Genomic DNA, 20653 nt, shown 5'->3' with positions numbered 1-20653 from the left:
TTTAGAACTTAGGTCTCAGGAAGTTATTATCTATGATGATGTGGACATAAGTGAAAAAGAGTCAAAGTAAGTCAATTTACCACACTGGTCATCCCTGCTGCCACCTGACCCATTTCCTGATGCTTTCTTAAATACGTTCAGAGAACCACCTCTCCAGATCCATGGGGACCAGAGAAAGAATAATAGTCCCTGCACAACTAAAGAAAAATGATGAAAAGCAGGTAATCCAACAGTGGTAGTGACCCAAGAGGCAGAGGAGCTCTGGAATTTGTTTTTATTTCTTATCTTTGAATCTGGAGGCTTAGCCACATTTATTTAATAACCTATGTAGATGGTAGCATGCAGAATAGCAAAGAAAATTTGACAAGAATTAAATAACTGTAATCTATAAAGAAAGAAGGGAAAGAAACCATCCTAACTTGGTGTCCCCTCTCTAGCTAACTTGTTACCTGACTTTTCCTTCAACCAAATGGCTGGAAATGGAGGTCTCCTCTGATTTTCTTCAATTCATCTTTCCCTGCTCACTGAAATTAAAAACTTCTGCCTCTATCATACCAGTGAACTTACATTTTATAAGATCACTAGTAACTCCTTTGTTAAATCCCAGGAATACTTTTAAATCATTATCTTACTTGGCTTCTCAATACTCTTAAACTGTTGATTATGCCATCCACAAAAGGGGGGGAAATACTAACTTTTCCTTGGTTTCCATGTTATCGTTATTTTTCTTCTTTACCTGCTTGTAATAAGTGTGTGTGTGTGTGTGTGTGTGTGTGAGAGAGAGAGAGAGAGAGAGAGAGAGAAATCATGCTTGAAAAAAATCGATTTCAGTGCAATTTATAAAAAGATGATGTTTTAAACAAGCTTAATGCCCAAATATACAGTAATATACAGTAATCTGCTGAATGTATTAAAATATTCAACATGGCTACTTAATATGCTAAATGTATGGTGAAGAGTTTCCAGTGACATGGAAAAACATACTATAATGACAATTAGAAACAATGCAAAACTGTATGCACATAGTATACTCTCAATTCTGTTTTTAAAAGTGGAAAAACACTGAGAAAAAAATGAATGTCTTTAAGAGGTTAGATTATGCTTATTTCTATGACCAAGATAAGTTACCTTAATTCTCTGATCATTTTCTTCTTTGTAAACTTTATGAATGACTAAAGGACTCATGCAGAACCTACTACGAAAAAACAAATGAGTTAACATATAAAATGCCCAGAAGACCACCTCACACAGAAGTGCTCAAATAGAAATCCTTCTAATACCCTTTCTTTTCTGGCATCCTCTTCTGCCCTGACCCCAAATGCTAAACACTGGTTGGTTTAGACTTATGTCATGGCCAAGTTTAATATTATTCACATTTTAAAAGCAAAGAAACAGGCTCAAGAGATGTGATTATAAGCAGGTTGATCTCTTGCTTCCGGTTTCAAATCTGGATCACTATAAAACACGGGGGTCAGCAAATGATGGCCTGTGAGCCAAGTGTGGCCTGCCACTAGTTTTTTGAAAATAAAACTGCAACAGTTGAATAGTTGCCATGGAGATGATGGTTTGCAAAGCCTGAACTATATACTACCTGGCTTTGCCTAGGCTATCAAAATGTATTTCTAAATGACTTATTTTTCTTTAATAAAACAATTGCCCAGAAAGTACTGATAATTCCATAAATGTTTAATATTTAAGTTTTCATTTACTTGTTCAAATATTTTTCTCCTCAGAGATGAAGATAAAATAAAAACTTGGAAGCCCAAGTTTTTGGTATCAAAGGAGAAAAAAGAAAAGAAAGGTGCTGATGCATCAGAAAGGTATGAACACAAGTGCACTTGCGTTACAGCTTCTCTGCTGCAGTTTATACCTTTTAATGGGCTGGGTGACCTTAGGCAAGTCATTAAATTGGATTCAAAGATTCCTCATCATAGTAGAACTGAAAGGATTAAAATAAAAAGATTTTTAAAAGTCATGTACCATACACATTTATCCTCCCTTATTTTTGGTGTGAAGAAAGATTTCAAGTTAGCCCTTATCAAAGAATGAAAAATTTCCAGTCTCCTTTTAAGCTGTATGAACTTTCTCCCCATAAGGCATAACTTAACAGAATACACCAGTTATCTGTTGTGAAACTCGGAGAAAATCAGAAACTAGATATTACACAGTAAGCCTGATTTTCCTAAAATACAATTCTACAATTTTATTTTAAAAATTGTAAAAGAACATCTTATCAATTCAAGATCCAACTTCTTTCAGGTGATGCAAATTCTCTGTTGCCCACTGGGAGAGGCAGGGTTTTACCCGACTCCAGTTAAACTGTGCTAGTGCTCTGGCTCCCTTCCCAGTTAAGAACCTGGAGTAGGCTCTAAGGGACTTTAACAAATTTCTTGGAGACATCCTTGGTAAATAGTCAGAGAGCTATGAACACTGTATGGTATGTCTGCTCTGGGAAACCTGTCTGGAAAGTCTCACTGGGGCACCCCAAAGAAGTCACACATTGGTCTGAACCAAATCTAAGTTCAATGAATAGCAAAGGATGGCCCTTAAGTTTATTTTCTTTGGGCTTAGATTTGATGTAATTTATTTGTCCCCAGTTGGAAAGATGTATTCATAGACTAAAAAAGAGACCTTTTCCCTTAAAGTTCATACTTATAAAATGTTTGTAGAGCATAGCACAACAAAATTCCAAGAAGGGGTATATCAGCATAATTTTTGACTATGTTGATAATTACAAATAAGTTCTAAGGAAATAATTTCCTAGTTTTTTAAATATTTTATAACTAACATAATAGTGTTTTTACTCTCAACTGAATAAACTTGAAAATGTGATAGGCTGTCATTAATCCTATAGAGGTGCCAATTTCTGTGTGTTCTTTGATCCTTTTAAAATGGTCTCAACCACAACTTACTTTACCAATAAATTTTAAAAAAAGCTTTCTCTATGACTTCAGCCCTTTTATCATGCTTTGATTAATCAAAAAATGACAGCAAATTCTAAGAGAAATTGGCAAGGGTATCCAGATGTAAAATATGGAAAATGCAGTCCACTTTCTAAGATGACCCAAGTAGACAATGCATATGTAGGGTAAAGGGCAGCTCACAAAGCTGGGAAGGTAGATTGAAGCAGATCTGGACTTTTCTTCTGGGCAGCAGAGAGACATTGAAAGGTTTTAAGGAAAAGCAAGTGGAATGGTTAATTAAATTACTGAAAGATGGCCATGGAAGCAGGGATGCAGATGGACTTTTTAAAAGAAGGGTAAGAAAATGCTATTTCAGGCCAGAAGTACTAATAGTCAGAAACATGGCAGTGACTATAATCTTGGAAAGAAACAGATATAAGAGATACTTCAGAATAAAACTGACAGGACCTGAGTGACTTTCATTTTGTCGATACATTAAAGTCCCTGAAGCAAAACCAAACCCATGTGCAAAGCAAAAGGGAGAGCAAGGGAGGAGTCATGACCAGCTTCCGCTATATGAGCCACATTTATGTGGTTATATACCACATTTATATGCTCTAATTCTTGAACAGTTGATAAGAATTTTGCTTTATTAATTCTATCCATCTCCCCATTCAGCAAATAGGATAGTTCTTTGAGCCATGTAGATTTGTGGTTCCACAATTATGTTTGAAAAGTTGAAACCATAACCTGTAAGACCTTTACTCACTGTTTCTGGTTTCTATTAAATAATCTGAAGTTGAGTGGGAAAGTTGATAAATTTGTTTCTCTTAAAAAAATACTTAATTATGCTTTCAAGTCTAATTCAGAGAAGTTCCTTGTTTACCTTGTCTGATCAAACTCATTTTTTTATTTTTATTTTTGACACAATAATTATATTTATGGTGCATAGTATGACATTTCAGTATATGTGTAAAATGCATAAGTGGCACATCCATCACCTTAAACATTTGTTATTTGTGTTGGTAACATTAAAAATCCTCTACTAGCTGTTGTGAAATATATGCTTAATTGTCACCATCCATACTATGCTACAGAACATTGGAAGTTATTTCTCCTATCCAATGCCACTCCTATACCCATTAACCATCCTCTACCAACTTGATTTTATTCCATATTATTTTGTGATCAAAAATATTTTTTAGCTTTGGAGATGTAGCTCAGTGGTAGAGTGGGCAGTAAGTATATGCAAGGCCCTGGATTCAATCCCCAGTACCACAAAAAAGAAAACAAAATTTATGGAACTAGAGGTATAACTCAGTGTAGAGTGCTTTCCTAGCATGCACGAGGCCCTGGATTTTATTTCCAACACCAACACACACACACACACACACACAAATGTATAGAATTTTCTTTTCAATGGTGGGGAAAAGTAATTAGTCTTAATTACCTTTTTCAGTTGTTTTAACAATCTGCTCTAGTGGAGGTTTTGTGAATAAATATATAAACATATATGACTTCATATGAAATTATACAGTTAGTTATGCCTGAATTTGTCCTGAAATAGAATGACTTTATAGACTACTTGCATGTTTCTTGCCAGTTTTTCTCCTAGAAAGTTCTTCAGAACCAAGATGCAAAACTTAGAAAAAAACAGAATTGGAAAAGAAGAAAAACATTTTAGAGAAAGATTTCAGGTATGTTTTCCTCTGAAGGTAAAAATTAGCAACGATTAACTTCTTTTTGTTGCTTGGTACCAGAGATATTGAACCCAGGAGCACTCAACCATTAAGCCACATCCCCAGCCCTTTTTATTTATTTATTTAATTTCGAGACAGGGTCTCGTTAATTTGCTTAGAGCCTCACTAAGTTGCTGAGCCTGACTTTGAACTTGTAATACTCCTGCCTCAGCCTCCAGAGCAGCTGGGATTACAGGTGCATATGATGACGCTAAGCTACAAATGTGCACTTTTAAAGACCCTAAAAATTTGCTTCACCAATACTTTATTTTTATTTTTCCTAATGTATTTCTATATTGACGTGCCTTTGTACATGCTAGTCCCTTTGCCTGGAAAAACTCCTAAGAGTTGTTCTTTTTGGCACTGTTCAAATGTCATTCACTCTTCCTAGTTCCTCCAAGTCAAGTCACTCCTTGGCACATTTTCTATCTCTACTATCTATCAGTTGTTTACAACCAGGGCCTGTCCTGAACTAATCTCCCAAGTCCCTCTGGAAGGGGATTCTAATTTATCAAGTTTGTTCCCAGCCTCCAACAAAAAACTAAACTCCTGGTGCTAGTGAGTGAATGACTATACAAATAAATAAATGATAACTGAAGGGAGGGAGGGAAAGAAGGAGAAAGGAATATGTTTGACATCTTATTCTGTCACTAAGAATCCATGGAACATTATTCCATCATTCTAAAAATCAAAGAATTCTAACAATCAAATGACTACCTAACACTTTATAAATATCCAAAACTGTTTTTGAACCAAACTAAAAAAGGAATATACATAAATCTCTCAATCACTTATAACTTCCACTTAGACCAAAGCTGACTATGGTTACTACATCTAGAAATCGTGATCTGAAATTATCTACTGCAAATTGTGGTGGTGTTTTATTAGGTGGAAAACAATAATGTAGCAATTACTTGTTGAAAAGACTCCTAAATCCTATCTAGGGCTTTTTTCCCCTCATATTTTTGACTGTCTTACATGGGACAGAAATTTCATTTCCTATAATATGTAGGATTCATCTTTTTCTGTGATGAGTTTTTGTAGTTGCCATTAGAAAGACTATGCTATTTCAATAATTTTTATCCAGCTCACATTATAAAATATTAGGTATTACATTGCTGTCAGGTATTGAGGGTATAAAGATAAATAAGACTGTCCTTTATTTTCATTTTTTAAAATAGTTTGCTAAACGTTATAATAGGAGTATATACATAGTAAACAAATTATATATAGCTGTCATAAAAGGTGAGGTGGTCAAGAGACAAATGAATATTCTAAGCAGAAAAAAAAACAGCACAAGAAAAATAATGGAAATATGAAAGTATATAGGGTATTCAAGGATTATCATATAGTTCCATGAGGGTTCAATAAAGGGGAGATGGAGCAATGGAGAATGATAGCATGCAAAGATCCCTGAATGTCAAGCTCAGAAATGTGGTTCATATCCTAAGGGTAATGAAGAGTTTTCAGAGCTTTATAAATGGAAAAGTGGCCTAATCAGACTTGTATTCTAAGAAATCACTGTGGACTCACAGTAAACAGTAGACCCAAGAGAGCAAGACCAGTTATTTAGATGCTATTACGTTGTTAGCAAAAGGAAATATCTTATAGCTTATATCTCTTGGTATAGGGTCTTCTTATGATTTATAATCCAAATTCAGAATACTTCTAAGAGTGGAAGAAGGCACTGAATCACATTAATAAGTATTTGTACGTGGAGATGTAAGAGTGCCATCTAGAAATGATCGGTATGTAGTATAAAGTCTAAGGGGCTACACAGAGGATTTGGGTGTTTTTTAAAAAAACGTTCTCCTTTCCTGGGTTTGACAGTAACTTTGTTACCTAACAGCATGCCTTCCCTGATTTTTAAACCTATACTCAAGTTTTAGCTTTCTGTTCTTCCAGCATTCCACTCTAGTAAAATTAGACAATGGGTGCAAGAATATTAATGGGTGCAAGAATATTTTAAAAATAAAATCATTGGTCTGGGACTGTGGGTCAGCTGTAGAGCGCTCGCCTAGCACGGGCGGGATCCGGGTTTGATTCTCAGCACAACATAAAAAAATAAAAATAAAGGCATTGTGTTGTGTCCATCCACAAAAAAAGATATTCTCTCTCTCTCTCTCTCTCTCTCTCTCTCTCTCTCTCTCTTTAAAAAAATAAAATCATACAAAATGTCATACCAGCATCTTGCTATGGTTTTCTTAAAATGACTTTCCCTTTCACCACTACCTTCCTGTTATTTTCTTTCCTTCAGGGATTTTTTTAATATCTAGAGTCTTAATGGAGGATATGATAAAGTTACCTCAAAATTAATTGGGTTATTGTGAAAAAGGATGATGGCTGTGTAAGCATGGTCTGATTAGTGATTTTTTTCATTTCAGTATGACAAAGAAATTATCGTCATCAATAGAGCAGTGGTATGTTCCAGTAATTCAAGAAATGGAATATTTGATTTGCCAATAACACCTGGAGAAGAACTGGAAGTCATTGACACCACTGAACAAAATCTAGTGATATGTCGCAATTCTAAAGGGAAATGTAAGTTTTTTGGCTTGTTGCCCATAAAATTTCAATCACTATTCCAAAAAAAAAAAAAAAAACATTTTCTCTATAAGCTTCAGATTAATAACAATGATTTTTCCCCTATAGATGGATATGTACTCATTGAACATCTAGATTTCAAGTAAGTAGTTTAATTTTATACTTCAAATTGTAAGTTATAAATAACATGGTGTTGTGTGCATTAGTCTCAAGGAAAGACTGCTGAATTTACTGAAATTCAGGAAAAGTTCTGAAAATTAAATATACAGCATGTTCTCTGTCCTGTAAGGAGACATTAGGAGAGACTTTATTACTGTCTCCTGAGTCTATTATCAAATTGAACACTGTATATTTATAAACATTTTAAAGCAACATGAAATTATGAAACTGGGTAAGAAAATTCCCAGAAATCTCCTCCTCACTGTTCCATTAGCCTCTACTTCAAAATGTATGTTTCTTTTTTCCCCAGGAGTCAAGGTTGGTCCAGATAGAAAGGTCAAGATCAGAAGGGAAAGACTGCACAACTGAGAAGGGGTCCTAGCAGCTTAGTCCTGCCTCACAGCAGTTTGTTTACATGTCGAAATCAGATGGAATCTGTGGAACTTTTGTTGGGCACTTGGAAGAAAAAAAACAAGAAATCCTCAACATTTAGTTGTTAGTTTGACTCTTAAGAGTTTTCTCTTTCAATATCTATTTCACTGCTGGTTTTAAAAAATGTGAAACTGTTATGTGAGCACTTGCTTAATGAGCCATGTCCAAAGTTAGAAATCAAGACTATTCAGTTGTGCAGATGGCTGGTTTGCTTCTAATATTAGTAATGTAAGCATGTGTAATTTCTAGATATTAGTTTAAATTTGGTACAATAACTCTGATAATGAAGGTCCTCAAAATCCTCAAATTTAAGATATAATAAATAATTCTGACTTAATCTTTTTTAAAAAATCAAGGTATAAATGTCCTTTTACTTTATCTCAAAAACAATCTGATCGATGCTATTCCTGGTTCCTTTGGGAATAGGATGCGGAAAAATAATTTTTCTTAAGTTCAACTAGTATCACTTAAAGAAGTATCTAAATATATTTAACAAAATCTAAAAAATAGATGCTCTCTTACTTTAAAACATTCTGTTGCCTAAAATAAGAAAAATTTTGTCTATACCCCAAAATTCATTCAAATAGAATTCAAGTATTTTTCACTTAAATGAAATGGAAATTGAAAAGCAGAGGTATAAACAGATTTTATTTTTTTTAAATGATGTGCACTGAATGTCAGATTTTAAGACAGTTGAATGCATATGTAGAATTTATACAAGTGGCTTTATGTGCACTGAAACACTGGAGAAATTTCCCTCAGTTCTTTAAGCAGGGCAATTCTGGCCTTCAAGGATACATCTGTTCCATGGCCTCTTCCTTCATACATTGAAACTACTATTCTTATATTTTTTGCATGCTCTAATTAAGGCCAAGTTTATTCTAAAAGACAGCAATCAAAGGTATTTGTATAGTTAAGAATTTAGAGAATAGCATAATTAAAATAATATTATAAATGACATGGCTACAGGGTTAAAAAAGATGTTACAAAAAAGGTGACACTGTAGTTTGTTCTTGAAATAAATCCCATGCTCTGTCTGGTGACTATGAAGAAATCTGAGGCAAATGGAGTAGGAAGACGGCTGGGAAATGGGGTGTTTGGGCTAGAATGTGACACAGCATGCTCCAGCATGCTCAAGCTTTTTGCTCTAGAGAGTGGTGTGCCACTCAAGGGTTAAGCAGGAAGAAAATGCCAGATGTTTGGGGAAAGGGAGGGGTTTTAGCTTTTTTACCTGGTGACCTAAAGACCTGACAAGAACAATTTTAGATAAGAAAAGTTTATTTGATGATCAAGATTTCAGGTCTAGGTCCACAAGACAGTGAACTCCACAGCTCTAGGCCTGAGGTGATGCAGAACACCTTGGTGGAAGGGGTATGAAGAACAAAAGCAGCTAAGGACTGAGCAATCAGGAAGCAGAGAGGGGGTGTGCCTCTCACCACAGACAAAACACATGCCCCAAAGGCAGGGACCCAGTGACCCTCCACCTCTAGCCACACCCTACCTACAGGCCTAAAGTTACCAATTAATCCATTCAAGTAGATTAATATATTGATTAGATGAAGGCTCTCAAAAAAACCAATCGTTTCCTCTACTTTCTTGCATTGTCTCACACCTAAGTTTTTTTGGGGGGAACACACCTCATTTCCAAACCATAACAGGAGGCAATTACATAGATGACAACAGACAGAAAAGATTATTTTTGCAATATTCTAAGGAAAAGGTCATCAAGCCTTAAATGAGGATAGCAAGATTGAGGCACATAGTTCAGGAGCCCCATCAGAGGTAAAGGAGACATCACATCTTGGTGAGTGAGAAGATGAGTGAGAAGGAGAGTTAGGGAACAGCTCCAAGACTTCTTTTTCAGGAGATTAGACTAAGGTTGGTACAAAAGAATGGTAATTTATTTCTGCTTGGACTAGAGACTAAAGACTTCCGAATTAAACTTACTACCCAGTAATGAACAATTATGGCCTCTCCTAACTTCTAAGCCAAGACCTGTTGCAGATGACACTGAAGAAGAGGATGAGTGTGGTCTGTGAGCAAGAAGTGAGTGTGAGGAAACGTGGCTATGCTGAGCAGAAATCTTTCATGCAGTACTCCTGCTCAAAGAGAAGCCACTTCACCAAACAATGAAGTATTTAAATCCTGGAGTGGCAGTGGGATGAAACCTGAACTGAGATAAAGATGGCCCTTGCATTTTTATCTCACCACAGGGTTTCTTCTAATTCAGTAGTTCAGCTCCTTTGGGTCTCAATTTCCACACTAGTAAAATGGAGCTAAAACTACTCATCTACTTTACAGCACTGTTATGCTACAACATAATTTAAGTAGAAGTTAAATTATTACAGGATAATTTAAGTAGCAATTAGGTAAATAAACAATACTCTATTAGTGTTATCATACCTGGCTTTTTCTGAATTTGAAAGATGCTGAAAACAAACACCACATTTTTAAAATTCAATTCTTAAGAGACTTGAAAGAATGGATTGGGTTTGAGAATTTCTTTTACATAGCCATAATAAATATTCAGTTTTAAAAACATTAAATGTTTTTTATAGTAGAAACCACTTGGTCTAATATAAATTTTATTGCCTAATTATTATGATATAGTATATAGGTTTTTAGAATAATTGCTTGTTTTCTATCAATACTTAATGTGGTTATGTTTATATTTCACAAACAGCCACATTCCTTTCCTTCTCTAAATCAAACTAATTTTCTCATATTATTGATCTACCAAGTTTTCAAACCTAAACACCATAATTAACACCAAGCCAATGTTATCAGTCTCCTAGAAACTAGCATAAAGCTTCAACGAAAAGACTGAGTTTATATTTTAATTTTTTATTAAAAGATAGTAAAGATAACACCATCCTGTCAGGTAAGATATCACACACAAATTCTTAACCCTAACAGAGGCTAACACTGGCCCATTTAAAAATTGTCAGTCAGCTTCCCATCCATAATTGTGACATATACCTTAAATAATCAACTTAAAAAAAAAAAAAAGTTTACCTTAGCTCATGGATTAGAGGTTTCAATATCCATGGTCGCTTGGCCACACTATTCTTGGGCCTGTGGTGATACAGTCCACTATCGGAGCACAAAGCAGAAGCAGCAGCTACCCACCTCACACAAAGCAGAAACAGCAGCTACCCACCTCACGGGAGCCAGGAAGCAAATAGGTTAGAAGGGAGGAAAAGGATTAGGGTCCCAATACCCCCTTCAAGGGCATACCCCTATGACCTAACTTCCTTTCATGAGGCCCCACCTACTAAAGGTTCTAAAGCCTCCCAATAGCACCGTTGACTGGGGACCAACCAAGCCTTTGGGAATCATTCAAGATCCAAACATGTAGGCTGGACCTCTAGCAACCTTAATATATGCCAGCAAAATCTTTCCTTAGCACCTCCATGAAAACCCTGGTCTTCCAAGATGAGAATAGCGTCCTTGTTAACTAGGCCCTTTCCTGCACATATTCAGAATGTCTTTGGGGATGGATATATTATACGTGTGTGTGTGTGTGTGTGTGTGTGTGTGTGTATGCAGGAAGATAAATAGGGAGAGGAAAAAAACGAGTATAAACCTCTGGATGTTTCTTTAAACTTCCTATACTCTTCAAATTTCCAACAATAAGCATCCCTTACCCTTGCAATTTAGGAAATAAAGGGAAAAAAATCTTTACTTTAAAAAAATACATTTTTTCTTTAAAATGTAGGAAAACTAAAATCTTTATTTATCCAGACTTTGATGTTTACATTTTTTTTTAGTGAGGTCTATAGTAGTGTTTTTCAAAAAGTTGCTCTTACATAACAATAATATGAAATGTGACAACAGTACATATAAAGTCACATTTAGATTGTTTACTTTCTATTCTCAGAAGGATTTTCTATAAAATTCTATTACTAGTTTGAAGGTCTTTTCTCCCTATTCTATGGCTATGCTGAGCAGAATTTTGGCCTCTGTAATCTTTACCCTCTTGTGTTATGTATGTAAATACTTGATGTGACTTTGTAAAAGGGGGTTTGTAACAGAATTAAACTTGCTAACCAGTGGTCCTTAAAATAAAAAGATATTTACATTATCCAAGTAGACCCAATTTCATCACATGGGACCTTAAACTGGAAGTAGAAGACAGAAGAATCTGTCAGCCAGTCAGAAAAGTGGTATGAGAAGAAGATGAAATCCCAAGCATGAATCCCATCGCTGCCATTAAAGATAAAGGGAGCCATCCATTGACCAGGGAATGCCAGTGGCCTCTAGAAGCTGTGAATGACACCTAGTCAATTGCCAGAAAGGGAGCAGAGACCTCAGTCCTAGAGCAACATGGAATTAAATTCTGCTAACAACCTGGATGAACCTAGAAGCAGATTCTCTCCCACAGCCCAGCCCTTATTATTATTTTGGTTTTCAGCCTGTGCAAAACCTAGCTAAGCCCACTAGATTTCTCTGTAAGAAAATAAATTTGTGTTATTTAAGTAGTTAAGCTATTTGTGTTAAGTCCTTTAGAAAAAACCAGTTAAGTCCACTGGACTATGGAATTCTAAGATAATAAATCTATGTTAAATCCTTAAATTTGTAGTAACTTTTTACAGCAGAAATAGAAAACTATCCAAATAGCTGCGGTTAAAAAAAAAAAAAAAGTGTACACAAAGACAAAATAAACAAAGATGGTGTGAAATCTGATGAGTCATAAACAATCTTTCTCTAAAATAGCTTATTCAGTATTAGCTGAAATGCAGAATATTAGCTTAATGACGGAACAGAAACAAAAACAATTTTCAAATTAACCGTGACTTTAATTTGATTTTGTGGAAAAAGCTTATAAGCAATTAGGCTGCTTTTCCTTGTGTTTGTTGCCTATGAGTTGGTTCTACCAAGAGAACCTGTATCTATGAAATGCAGTGTAATTCAAGACATCTTTTCACATGGTTACTGGAAAACAAATCCTTCTCACAGATCATATAACTCTCACAAAAAAATAATATTTAGCAAACAAAACTGAAATTTGAATATGCCATTACTAAAATACATAAGCACTGGAAATCTAGTATTGGTTTTCCCTCTGAAACCAGTGGTCCCAATTTCAATAGTTTAAATTTTTTTTGAATAGAGATGTAGTCCAGTGCTTCAGTGGGTTAAGGTATCAGCCTACGGATTTAGTTTCCTAAGATGGGCTGAGAAAGAAAGAACACATGATGTTCTTAAAAAAAAAAAAAAAGGAACAATTACTATCCAATTGTACATAATATTATGATTGTCATGGACATAAATAACCTAAAAGCTATCAACTTTCGGTTTTATTTGCTGTACTCAAAATTCACTATATAACATTTTAGCATACATGATAAAGAACACAACCATTCTTCTTAATAGTATCAAGGTACTATCCTTTGAGTTTACAGTTCTGTAATAACTTCACATTAAATACTCAAAACATTGTACAACATAGATGTTTGAGAACAGTCTTAACAGAATGCTGTATTTTGATACATTAAGGCAGCTTCAGCTGACATTAAGAAGTTCCGAATATTATTTGTTGAAACAATAAACAAGTTTGATATTTAAATATCTGATGTTTCCAAGAAACTTTAAATGTCTCAAAATAAGAACACCATAATTTGTGAAACTGTGGTCTGAAACATTCTTAGCACTATGTTCTTACCACAAAAACTTACCTAAAAATCAGGATACTCATCAGTATCAAAGGTATCTATAAAAAGAAGGGATTTATATTAAATACGGGGACATAAACCTTGCATTTAAACAAGGACCTTGAAACGATTTCTCACACACATCTCACACATGTGAGGTAGGTTATCATCCATATTTTGTACAAGAGAAGAGTAAGTGAGGTCATGCAACTTGTGCTGCTATAGCAGCCAAAAGGAGAATCAGATTCCAATTAGATTTTGTCCTTAGCTCTGTATTCTTTCTTCCCTATACAAACTTGCAAAATACAAAGACTACTTAACTTTGCATTCATTTTAAAAAACATGAGAAGGCAGCCAAATATTTACTAAAGTGACTTTAAAAAGTGAAACAACATAAAAAAAGAAACAGAAAATACAGTTAGTGAACAACTTCTGATAGTGTGAGGTTTGGCCAAACAAACTTGAAAACAGACAGGCAGAACTAAGTAAGATTGTCTGTGGAGGCTAGATCTAAACGGAAATGAGAGGGATCAGAGAAAAAGAAATTACAGTTCAAACAACTTTACTATTACTGTTTCTGTAACATGAGAGAGAAGGCACAATTTAGTGTTTGTTTTTATAACAGGATGTTTCTCTTTCCCATTTTAGGAAAACGTCATCTATTTAGAAAAGTGGCCTTTTTTGGGTAACAAAACATACTTAAAAGGGAATTTTAACTGTGAAAATTAGATTAGCAGAAAAAAATTAACCATGCAATTCTTGCCTAGAATATTTTTGTTCCTCCTTGAAATTTTAAATTAACTCAAAGTAGCAAACCTTGAATTAAAAAGGAAAACACTGTATAAAGCTTGTCAAAACTCTATGTACAAGTTCAAAAATTTTTCATGCCAGGATATTCCAAATTCTTAATACTTTTTTCCTGGAAGGAGTGCTCTATTCTAGGATTTCCTTAATTGCACTTTAAACATAATTCAAATTTACCTACCCTGCTTGTTCAAATAATCGTGAATAACTTTCATAAAATCTAAACTGTTTTAGATATAAACTATAGTTACCAAAAGTTCCATACACAATCAAGGCTGCAGACTGGCATTGCTGTGCAAGGCTGGCAGTAAACATTAACATTGGCTTGCAAAATTAATACAGCACTACAGTCTAATAACTTCTAGACCTAATCTGATTCTTACCAGGTTATGGCTGAAGAAGTTTAATTAAAACTTACTCCAGTCTAGACTGTGGGTCCTGGTCTTTGTTCTGTTACTATTCAGTGGCATCAAATGCATCACACATACATGTGGGAAAGACTAGTAAGGATGCCAGCAACTTGTCTAGTTAGGTTTACATACATTTTAAAGCTCATCAAACTCAAGTTCAAAGTTTTAAAAGGTTTGGGAGAATATCAAGCCAATTACAATTAGGTAATTTCTGTTCATGAATATCATCTAATATGCATACAACATGAAAAATTACTATCCTCTATGTGAAATTTAGAGAAGGCTAATTCAGGAAATAGTCAAAACTGATGATAAATTAGAAATGGACTAAGGCTAGTTTTTGTTTCTCTTTTTTTCTTTTCAGAGATTGTGCTATCAGAATCACATAAATAAAATTATATGAAGAATATGTCACAAAGTTTCTTCAGTAACTTTTTAAGCACCCTCAACTTAGAAGTTCCTATAAAAATCGATATGCTAATCATAAATAGTTCAAAAAATTATACCTAGTTGGTATAATCAATACAATTAGGAAACATTTAGTTAATCCTACTTTATGTCAGTCTAAGAATGGAAAGCAATACATTTGTGTTTATTTTTATTCTTTGACTACTCAGATGTTTCATTAATTCAACTGTTCTGCCCAGAGGAAAAATGGTATAGTCTGATCACCACTGAATACTCGTATAGCCTTAAAGGCTTATTAAGAGCTCTCTAGCCCTGTTTCCTTATCTGGAGAGTGGTAACATAATACACTTTTTCTGGTTACTTCACAAAATTACTGTAATAGTTAACAAACAGGGAGGGTCCCTTGATCTAAAACCTACTATAGAAATGTATGAAATACTTCCATCACTACGAATTAGTAATCTTTTGCTTTATGCCAAGTAGACATGATATTTAACCTGTCTGGTTTTCTGAATGATTTTTACTATTTGTAAAAATAGTAATATACTATTTGTATATGAGAGGGCAGCTGTATTTAGAAAAATATTCAAGTATATACCATCAAAATGCCTCACCAAACCAAAATTGAACTTTCAAACTAGTATAAAACTCTAAATATATAAAAAAAGTGAACACCAATGCAAATCATACGAAAAGTAGAAAAAGCAGACTTTTAAAGCTCCAAAATACCCTAAAGGTCTTTCCTCTATCCCTCCCATTTGGGGGTCATAAAAATGAAGTCCAATGCAGGATGCAACTTACCAATAGATTGCACATATCCCTCATGCAGAGTTTTTAACAGTCTCTGAGAACTGCTATTAAATAACATTCCTTTTTTATTTTAAAGTCACTGGATGAAAGGAGGACCAGGCAAAAATGTCAGATGCCTGAAATGGTATCTTTAAAAACAAAAACAAAAAAAAAAGACAAAACTGTGAATGTGTCTAGCATTTAAATACTGGGATTTCATAGATATTAATGGGATTTAAATTATTAACCAGTGAATGGACAAAAATATAGTGTCTGTGGTAGGCATCTTCTAGGCTTCTACATCGTATAAATAGGCGTGGTGCTTACATTAACTCAGTATACTGCACATTAGCAGATGCAACAGATAAAGTAGTCCAAAAATTTGTAATGGTTATGATTACTTTCTAAATTATGTCTCATTTAATTCTAAAAATGGGTATTCCCTGAGTACAAATTGGCTAGGGAATAAGAGAAAGCAAAACCAGAATTATGTAACCATTCTTGAAAACCTATTTGCAGAAAATGGAGAATTGTCTGTACTATAAATAGCTAAAAACTATTATTTCTGATTAATTTCGATACTAGTCTCTTTATAGATGACTAGTTCCAAAGAATGCAAACACTAGAGACTACAAAGTGTCTCTTAAAAGATCAAAACAAACACCCAACGTGTAAATGTTTTGCCTCCCTCCCTCCACAAATATTCAATTTGAGACAGTAACTGTTTTTTACACTGAAGACAATAGGAATTAGCTTTAAAAACAAGCATCCTAAATAAAAGTATTCAGAAAATATTCACTGACTAAACATTTGAAAGAATTAATGATACCGACTCATTGCCCACAGAGTCAAAAACATGAATCAGTGGCCTTAAGTCTTTTACATGAGTAATCTTATTTAAGGTTTTTCAGTCATCTATTATTACAAAATCTAATTAAGAAAATCAACATGCTTCAAAACAAGTTGTAGACATAAAAATTCTTAGTCCACAATTCACTCAAGACGAACATGTCTGCAAGTTTAAAAAAAAAATGATTTCCAATTTGAATGAGGTTCTCCTGGATAACTGGTAAGGGGAAAAGAAGTGCTATCAATTTCATTCTTAACTATCCTGATTATGGCAACCTGGGACAATAATTTTCCTGAAAAAGTATTTTCCAAATTTTCCTTTCCTTATGGAATAAATTTTTAAAGCAGCAAGTTAATTTGGGCAAAGCAGGGTTAAACCAAACTATATTATATTTTTTCCTTTTTTCATAGAAGAAAAAGACTTCAATGCTCATATCCCATTGTCATCCTAATGGAGGGAGGTGCATGCAGTATTCTCCAAACTTACCCCACAGAATCTCTTATTCTTTGGGAAATGTTCTAAAACCACATGGAGTCCATTTCCATGGCACAGCCCAGGCCTTCCTATAATCTAAAAATAGAAGTTCTCCCCAGGATCTTAACCAGAGGAAACTGCTCTTAGCTCAGGCCCACATACCACATCTACAGTTAACCAGTTTACAAGACTGAGACAGGAATTGAGGATTAGCAACAGATTCTTTCTTCTCTGTGCCCATGACCAACAGAAAGCCTATGACAACATTCTACTCCCTTTCATTCAGTGTCCTGAAATCTCTCTGAAAATCAATTTATTATAACACCTAGATTCACAGAATATTTGTTTTTAAAACTGCAGAAAAGAACCAACACTATGATCCTCAGATTCCCCCTAAAATTCAACTATCCTTGTGGATTTTCATAAATACTGGCAAGAATGAGAAAACAGTAAATAAATTTTAACTCTCAAAGAAAATTCTCATCATCCATATAAGGTAATTTTGATATGAAAAAAGTGTCTTATGTCTGATTGTATTAGACTAAAGAAGCAACAGTGCCACTAGATTCCTTCCTACGTTTCTTTGCTCATAAAATTGTTGTTTAATTAGGCAAATATTATGAAGTGGAACAAAGGCACATGCACATTGGGAGAAGTCAAAATTATGCCATACTGATAATGCACATCACACTTAAATAGCAGGACTACTTATCCCCACAACTAATTAAAAAAAATTACCCTTTGGTGCCACAAGATGGCAGTCTTTTAAAGGTTTAGACCTTAAGCTATCTCAAACTGCAACCCTATGGTCTTTCCCAAATCAGTGAACAAGGATTCCATATAAAGAAGTTGGACTTGCAAGTTATTTAACACCATTTTTTTAAAAAAAATCTACAAAACAGTTTGATGTGACGCCCCTGAAATTCATGACTCAAAAGGTTAAAGATACAGACATACTTGAGAAACTTGATATAGCATTCTCATTTGCTTCTTGATAGAAAACATTATTTTGGCAAAGAGAAACCTGTCAAAGCAATGTCATTTTTTTTTTGTTTTCAAGAGCTCAATATTTTTAGGGCATGTCAGGCAAAATGAGATTGTTAATTACAACATAAATACAATAAATGCATAAATACAAAATTAGATAAATTACGCATTCTGCTATCATATATAACAAATTAGAATAAAAAATAAAAAAATTAAATACCTTTACTAAAACAAAATATTATCAATGTCCTAGTATCTATCCTGCTATATACAGTTTTTCCTTTAATCTTAAAAAAATTTTGCAAAGCAAAACAAACAAAATCTGCTTTTCGATTAAAATAACTGTTATGTGAATACATATATGTAATATATGTAAACAACACATATATTTTTTCAGGAAAGACTACTTAAGGTTTCCCTGCCTCATCAGGTTCAACAGTGAAGGTCATAGCCTATTAAACTTTGGAAGCACACAAAAGCCCTTAGGGCTAGAATAGTGTTTTTGAACTGAATGGCTAGCAATCAAGAAAGGGAACCAAAAAAGATTCAGCTGAATCAATCAGCCACTTAAGATGAAAAAATGAACAAAGATAATGGTTATTGGGGAAGGTGGAGGAAGGTGGTACCATCAATACCAAACTTTAACTCCAAGTAAAGATTTAGTACCATGAGATGCAATAGGACTCTAACCTTTTACTCCCACTCACCCAATCCTGTCCCCAAACACACAAAATAAAAGATCAGAATTCATTTTTAAGGGATTGCTGATATTCTGCTTTGCTTCATTTAACTGTCTACTGTTTTATCGTTCTTGATTAAATGCAAAAATAAATAGATAAAAAGAATTTGAGAAAGGTAGGCCTTGAGCACATATTTTAAAATTACATAAATTTATGGAAAAGACTAATTATTTCAAGTCCAGATATCCCAATGCTAAGCTGAACCTTGAAGGCTCTTAAGATAAACATTGTCATTCAGGGAAATCTCAAAGATAAAGCCCTGAGATAGTCAAAACTGTTTTTAAGGAACCTAGAAATTATGAGTACCTTTTAGAGACCACAGACCTTCTGGTGAGTATTAAGCAGTGTTTGCAAAAACTGTTCAAAGAACTTGGTTTCTGGAATTTTCAGAGCAGGCTTTTAAGATTCCAACCTGTAAATAATTTGGGGTTTTTTTTGTTACTGGGATTGAACCCAGGGGCACTTAACCACTGAGGCATAACCCTACTCTTTTTTAACACAGGGTCTTGCAAATTTGCTTAGTGCCTTACTAAATTACAAGGGCTGGCTTTGAACCTGTGATCCTCCTGCCTCAGTGTCCCAAGCTGCTGGGAATATAGATGTGCACCACTGCACCCAGCTAATATCTTACTAATGGCTGTTTAATTTTTTAATAATTTTGTGCAAGAAAACTGAGACCATAAACAGCTCAAAGCTGTGAAATTTAGGAAGTAAAATGGATTTATCTATGTTAGTGAAGCCAGATGCTGTTGCAAACCACTCTTAGATTAGACAGTTCATCAGTGAGGTGTGTTCATCTTATGAAGTGAATTCACAACTACAAATTAACAATCTTCATCAACATTCACCCATTAACAATACTGCCTATGTGAATTTAACATAGGTACATTAGAATTACAGAGTTCTAAAAGTAAAGGTCAGACTTCTTTGTTTTCAGTAATTTCTATGGCATTGCAAATCCCCTGTAAATATTCATGTTTTTCAATCAATATTGCAAAGTGTGATATCCAGAAGATAATAATTTAAAGAATGTATCTGATTTTCACAGTGCAGTAACAGAAAGATAAAAATCAGGGAGATCATTAACGGGCTAAAGTAGTGATCAGACTGGCACACATTTCAAAAAAATCCATGGTGTGACTGCCCAGGCGAGGGGAAACTGAAGACAATGTGCTTCCGGTCAAAGAGCCAGTGAGAGAGCCAGAAAGTGAATGGCTTTCTACAGTCGTAGAATCAAAGCTGGATCTTGGTCTGTGTAAGCCAGCAGCAGAACAGGAACGCTGAGGTGTTGAGGAACCAGATCTCTGCTCCACCACCTCATCTGAAACGGATCAAAGAAAAGCAATTGATATGAGAGGTCTATTTGCCTGAGTCCTTCCTCTAAAGTTGTTATATTCAGAATAGTAAGTAAACCCCTCTGAACAAGGGCAACTTAGAAATGAATGTTATAAGTCAGGCAAGGTGGTACACGCCTATAATCGAAGCAACTCAGGAGACTAGGGCAAAAGGATGGCAAGTTTGATGCCAGCCTCAGCAACTTAGTGAGACCGTCTCAAAATAAAAAATAAAAATGGTTGAGGATATAGCTAAGTGGTAAAGCACCAAGCATCAAAAAAAAAAAAAAAAAAAAAAAAGAAAAAGAAAACAAAAAAAAAAAAGAAAAAGAAATGAATGTCATATTTCGGTGTGTTAGGAACAGAGAAAGTAATACCTTTTTCCTCCCACAACCAAAACACACATCACTAATCACAACACTTTAC

At 34.5% G+C, this 20653-nt stretch overlaps 2 protein-coding genes across 8 annotated transcripts in view; one reads left to right on the top strand and one right to left on the bottom strand.

The window, feature by feature from the left end:
* Positions 1 to 11861, top strand: part of Fyb2 (FYN binding protein 2) — a 99092-nt gene extending 87231 nt beyond the window's left edge. For 3 of the 5 annotated variants that reach the window (XM_046451039.2, XM_046451038.2, XM_046451036.2), the window contains 6 exons: positions 6 to 66; positions 1734 to 1820; positions 4507 to 4600; positions 7027 to 7183; positions 7295 to 7328; positions 7656 to 11861. In XM_046451039.2, coding sequence (XP_046306995.1) covers positions 6 to 66; positions 1734 to 1820; positions 4507 to 4600; positions 7027 to 7183; positions 7295 to 7328; positions 7656 to 7677 — 455 coding nt within the window. In that variant the 3' untranslated portion in view covers positions 7678 to 11861. Of the gene's footprint in view, positions 1 to 5; positions 67 to 141; positions 222 to 1733; positions 1821 to 4506; positions 4601 to 7026; positions 7184 to 7294; positions 7329 to 7655 lie in introns of those variants that run through there. The other 2 variants (XR_009227382.1, XR_009227383.1) reach the window with 2 other exon arrangements.
* Positions 11862 to 12555: 694 nt separating this feature from the next.
* Prkaa2 (protein kinase AMP-activated catalytic subunit alpha 2) overlaps positions 12556 to 20653 on the bottom strand; it is a 69160-nt gene continuing 61062 nt past the window's right edge. For all 3 annotated transcript variants that reach the window (XM_046451046.2, XM_058581500.1, XM_058581501.1), the window contains exon 9: positions 12556 to 20214. In XM_046451046.2, the coding sequence (XP_046307002.1) occupies positions 19976 to 20214 (239 nt within the window). In that variant the 3' untranslated portion in view covers positions 12556 to 19975. The remainder of the gene's footprint in view (positions 20215 to 20653) is intronic.

This window comes from Marmota monax, unplaced genomic scaffold (genome assembly GCF_021218885.2).
Source record: "Marmota monax isolate L192 unplaced genomic scaffold, Marmota_monax_Labrador192_F-V1.1 WCK01_AAM20220418_F8-fsc00023, whole genome shotgun sequence".
Taxonomy (NCBI): Eukaryota; Metazoa; Chordata; class Mammalia; order Rodentia; family Sciuridae; genus Marmota; species Marmota monax.
The sequence above is the reverse complement of the archived record's forward strand: the minus strand, read 5'-3'. Positions and strand labels throughout refer to the sequence as shown.